We start from the raw sequence: 5134 nt of genomic DNA, 5'->3' as shown, positions 1-5134 counted from the left end.
TTAAAATCATTCAAAACAGAGTCGAAGGTTTCAGTTTATTTTTTAATATTATATTAAAAAATTTAATAATTTTACAAAAATTTAATAATTTTACAAAAATTTAAACTATAAACTATATTGACGAACAAATCACTTTATAACTAACAAATTGCCCATCAAATTCCATCCTTGTACATAGTCATTACTGATCAATCCACCAATTTGTTCTTCAGCACGGAGGTTCAACGTACAACGTGCAGTTTTGGTGGTTGACCATATTTAACTGCGCTTTTATTAGAGTGGCACCCTGTTACCTCATGTGATTGTACATTATCTATCATTATGATTACGTAGTAAAACCTAAAAGGAATAACCAATTAAAGTGCAAATAAAACTAAAATGAAAATATGTAAAAAATAAATTAAAGTCACATGTGAATTTTGGAAATAGTTGTTTAAATTGTTTGGTCAACGGTTGATTAATTAATAATCGACGTATATCCAATGTGTTATACCTATATGCATTAGACAACGCATATCTAATGTGTTATATTATACCTATATGCGTTATACCTGCTTGCCGCAGGATAATAATTTAATAAAATTCATTGGAAATAGTTGTTTAAATTTTTTGTCAACGTGTTATATCTATATGCATTATACAACGCATATCTAATGTGTTATACCTATATGCGTTATTAACGCATATCTAATGTGTTATACCTATATGCGTTAGACCTGCTTGCTGCAGGATAATAATTTAATATAATTCATTGGAAATAGTTGTTTAAAATTTTTTGTCAACAGCTGATTAATTAATAGTCGATGCATATCCAATGTGTTATATCTGCCAACAGGAGGATAATAATTTAATAAAATTCATCGACAATATCGATAAAATTTGTTTATCACTTCAATAACAGATAAAATCTATCATAGAATTTGAAGTTGACATTTGCTTATCCCTTTGTCGAAAAAACCCACATAAAACAATCCATTCGTACATAATCAAACTCCCCTGGGAATTCGAAAGTAAGTGCACATTATACAGCTTCAAGGGAATTTGAAAGTAAAGTGCACATTATACGGGTATATATATTGAACTAGTAGGCAAACGGTAACGGGGAACTGACATTATTTTTAACACTAACAACTTTTAGATGGTGCAGGCGTATCAGTAATTAGTAGAGATGAAGAGGAAGGCGAGGAGAGGCCTTGGCCACGAGAGGCACGGCCTTCTGCAGGGCCAGGCCGAATGCTTCGTCCATATTGAGCCCCTCCTGGTTTGGTGGCACATCCCAATCGAAAGCATGGATCAACGACCCCAGATTGTACTCCACCATCGTAATCCCCATGCGAGTACCTGCACAGATGCGCCTGCCTGCCCCGAACGGGATGAGCTCGAAGTCATTGCCACGAGGATCGATCTTGGAACCCACAAACCTCTCAGGATTGAACTCCTCCGGCTTCTCCCACACCTCCGGATCTCTCCCGATTCCCCAGATGTTCACCATTAGCCGAGTGTTCTTCGGAATGTAGTAACCGTCAACCTCGCACGCTTAGGTGGAAACGCGCGGAAGGCTGAGCGGTGTGGACGGGTGCTTCCGAAATCCCTCTTTGCAGACGGCCACAAAGTAGGGCAGGTTCGCAAGGTCCGACTCCTTCAGTCTCCTCTCACGCCCGATCACCGTGTCCATCTCCTGATGCACCCGCTTCAGTAACTTGGGGTTGTTGATTACTTCCGCCAATGTCCATTCAATCACGCTGCTGGACGTGTCGGTTCCTGCTGTGAATAAATTCTGCAAAACAAAGAATGTATGGATTGATGCCATGAGACAAATGCATGGATGAACAATAATTTATAATTTTTACACAATATTTACCAATGTGTAAAGTAGAAGATTTCCCGAATAGCATTGTGTAATAGATTTCCTTATTGTCATGATCATATCTAATCATCCTAATGCTAAACCATGGTGGCAAAAACTGGATTAGTGAAATGGTTCTAAAGCATACTCTAAGCGAAATCCTGGCCTATCATCAAAACGTTATCAATATTCAAAACATTACCAGCAGTAGAGCTTTGATATGAACATCGGAGAGCTTCCCGCCTTGGCCATCGCAGTTGTCTCTCTGAGACATCACAACGTCTAGGAAATCGGGGTTAGACGCTCGTTGCTTGGCCGTGGACTGGTGTTCCTCTATCATCCTCTGTATGAGTGCGTCCCATTTCTTGTGGAGCTTCTTCATACCCCGCTGGATGCCCTGCAAGTCCATCCACGCCACCGATGGAATGAAGTCTCCGATATTGAAGTACCCAGCGCAGGTCATGAGTTCCACCACCATGTCCTTGAACTCGTTGGCCTCGTCCCCTTCCGTCTCGAACACGCGCTTGCTCAGAATGATCTGGCCGATCATGTTGGCGGCGCAGATGTTCAGGAGGTCCGGGACATTCACCGTCTCTCCGCGCTGCGAGTGACTGAGAATATTCCGGAGCATGAAGCCCATCTCCGCGTCTCTTACAGGCTGCCAATCCTCCAACGCCTTTCCTCCCAACATGTGCATGTTGCACACCTTGCGCTCCATCTTCCACCGTCCTCCATACGCTGCCCACACCATGTCCTGAAAGGGAAAATAAAAATTAAGAAAGAAAATGATTTAAGAGGCGCACATTCCGAAAAAGTTTTACAATCTAATCCATCACAGGCAGCTGCTGAAGGAAAATTTAACTGAAATGACATTCTGAAAGGGCATTTTCAAGCATTCCACAAGCAAGAATTTCCACGAAAACGGGAAGAATTCAATAAAAAAAAAACGTACAACCAGGGTACAATGAGCACCTGAGAATCGTAGGCGATGTACGTGGCTCCTGCATTTCCCGGGCGGTTGGAGAAGTTTATATCCAAAGTCTTCAGAAACGCCTTAGCTGCAGCGGGCGTGGAGGCCACAACCATGTCGGACGTCCCCAGTTTGAGATAGACAACGGGGCCGTATTTCTTATACATGTTGTAGAGAGTAACGTGAGGCATCGCTCCCAGCAATGGCAGACTTCCCACCACTGGCCATCCCGATGGCCCCGGCGGGAGGCGCCTCTTCTTGAGCTTCAAGTTCGATCTCAAAACATAACGAAATCCAATGTAAAGAGCAAGCCAAGAGAGAACCCACAACATAAACTCGTTCAAATTCAAGGAATCCATGTCTCGATGACTGGTTCAGTGCCTCTGCGTACCTGCGAGTGTTATCTATATAGAGAATTTCCAGTCTGTCATTAGTTGGGTGGACGACCACCACGTGCACGTTAGCTGTGCACCTCATGTTCAGCTACCTCTCAATAGCCATTTTTTCCGTCTACCGATGGACGCAATATTTCAATGCGTCTTCCTGCAATAAAATATCAATGGCATTGCGCAGTAAGCCTCTTTTGAGTAAAGTTTTCAAATTCATTTAGAAATTGAATAAAGTTTTCAAATTTATTGCGAAATTGAAAAATATTAATGTTTCCACTTTGTTAAATTTATTTTCATATTTAAATAATAACATATAAAATCATTTTTATTGTGATGTAAAATATATATATATCAATCCGAAAATGTAAAAAATAATTATCATTTTGTCCACTCAATAGGCTATTTCTTTAAGGTTTTTCAAAAAGATGTTTTTGAATTTTTATTTATAATTCAATGAGTAATTAATAAGGTTTTCAAATTTATTTAGAAAGTGAATAAATATTAATGTTTATAAGTTTGTTAAAATCTTAAATTTATTTGTTTATTTAAAAATATAATTTAAATAATACAAGCAAATTTTATAAAAAAATATCAACTAAAATTGCAGAATTGTGTGTTTACAAAATTTCAAATTAAAATAACCATTCAAATATGAGTGATTTTAATCATTAATAATCTTTAAAAAAAAATATTAACATTTGCTAATCAAATTCCATTCTGGCCACCAATATATATCAGACCCCACACGAACGGTCATATCAGAAACCGATAAAAAAAAAAGAAACTTGGAGGTAACAGTCACGACTCCTTTCTGGGGTCCCACATCGAAAATGACAGATGCATGCAGCCCATTTGTAAAGTGCGCACACCTCTTCTCCGCACTTCGTATTCATAGATGACACCGTTGTTCCTTTACTGCATTGTCCCGGTTGCAGCAATAGTGAGCTGCTAATGGAAAATAAGCCATGAAATCATGTCAAAAATGACGGCCACTACTTATTTATTTACACAAGTGAACAAATAAATTTGGCTTGGTGTTGTACTTTTCGCGAAGACGTCACATTATTCGGTGAGATAATGCACTATTTATTATTATTTTATTGATTAAATTGTATTTTTAATATAAAAATGGATTCAATATAGTATAAACTATAGTTACCAAGTTTGAATTCAAATTTAATTCGAAAAAAATTAGAAAAAACTATAGTTTCCAAATTTGAATTCAAATTTAATTAGAAAAAAAACTTTCCTCTTTATAAAAACAATATTTTTTACTCAATCTTAACCATCCCCTTCAAAACTTTTATTCCTTTCCAATATTAAATATACAATACTTTTCTAATTTCAAAACTTATTTATTTAAAATCCTTCCTAATAACATATTTAGAAATCAATTACTCTTTTTAAAATTAGTACCCTATTACAAATTAACACACTACCACATATTTTTCCCTTTCTTATTTTCTAGGCTTTTAGGTTCCACTCTAATTTTCTAATTTCTTTCCTTTTGAATAGACTCCATCCCAATACTATCTATTTGTGTAGATATTGTGATTGGTTTGTTATGTTCTTGAATGAATAATCTGTCTGTCTAGGTAAACTGCCAAGATTTTGGGAGTAATATTTCATCGTTGTGTAAATACTGCCATTCTGTGTCTAAGTAAACTGCCAAGATTTTGGGAGTAATATTTTATCATTGTGTAAATACTGCCATTCTCTTCCTCTGCCAATAATTTGAGTATTATTTAATCAATTGACCATTTATCTTAAAACCCAATAGAATTTTAATAAATAATATCGTATTCAATAAATAATATCGAATTCATATCGAATTCACAAATTTCCATTTTTTTTTCCTTATTTGGGCGAACTTGGTAACTATGGTATAAACATTATAAATATTTTTATGTGATATAGTAAATTTTATTT

General features: G+C 36.7%; 1 protein-coding gene and 1 pseudogene across 1 annotated transcript; both read right to left on the bottom strand.

Moving 5' to 3' along the window:
- Positions 1 to 949: 949 nt before the first annotated feature.
- On the bottom strand, positions 950 to 3194 carry LOC149225529 (flavonoid 3',5'-hydroxylase-like). Its single transcript, XM_089375106.1, has 3 exons — positions 2819 to 3194; positions 2049 to 2600; positions 950 to 1777 (listed from the first exon to the last, which is right to left on the bottom strand). The coding sequence occupies exons 1-3, from the start codon at positions 3173 to 3175 to the stop codon at positions 1538 to 1540; spliced, it is 1149 nt and encodes a 382-aa protein (XP_089231232.1). The 5' UTR covers positions 3176 to 3194; the 3' UTR covers positions 950 to 1537.
- LOC149225530 (flavonoid 3',5'-hydroxylase pseudogene) lies at positions 1160 to 1492 on the bottom strand (annotated as a pseudogene).
- Positions 3195 to 5134: the final 1940 nt, after the last annotated feature.

This window comes from Pinus tabuliformis, chromosome J (assembly GCF_031772625.1).
Source record: "Pinus tabuliformis cultivar Carrire ecotype Pingquan chromosome J, CPIR1, whole genome shotgun sequence".
NCBI classification, from domain to species: domain Eukaryota; kingdom Viridiplantae; phylum Streptophyta; class Pinopsida; order Pinales; family Pinaceae; genus Pinus; species Pinus tabuliformis.
The sequence above is the reverse complement of the archived record's forward strand: the minus strand, read 5'-3'. Positions and strand labels throughout refer to the sequence as shown.

What these genes read in the sequence shown, in the direction of transcription:
- LOC149225529 (XM_089375106.1), bottom strand. Translation starts at nt 3,175, where the DNA reads ATGGATTCCTTGAATTTGAACGAGTTTATGTTGTGGGTTCTCTCTTGG. An exon ending in ACATCGCCTACGATTCTCAG is followed by an intron (nt 2,601 to 2,818) that starts GTGCTCATTGTA and finishes TTTCCCTTTCAG; the next exon opens with GACATGGTGTGGGCAGCGTA. An exon ending in ATATCAAAGCTCTACTGCTG is followed by an intron (nt 1,778 to 2,048) that starts GTAATGTTTTGA and finishes TTTGTTTTGCAG; the next exon opens with AATTTATTCACAGCAGGAAC.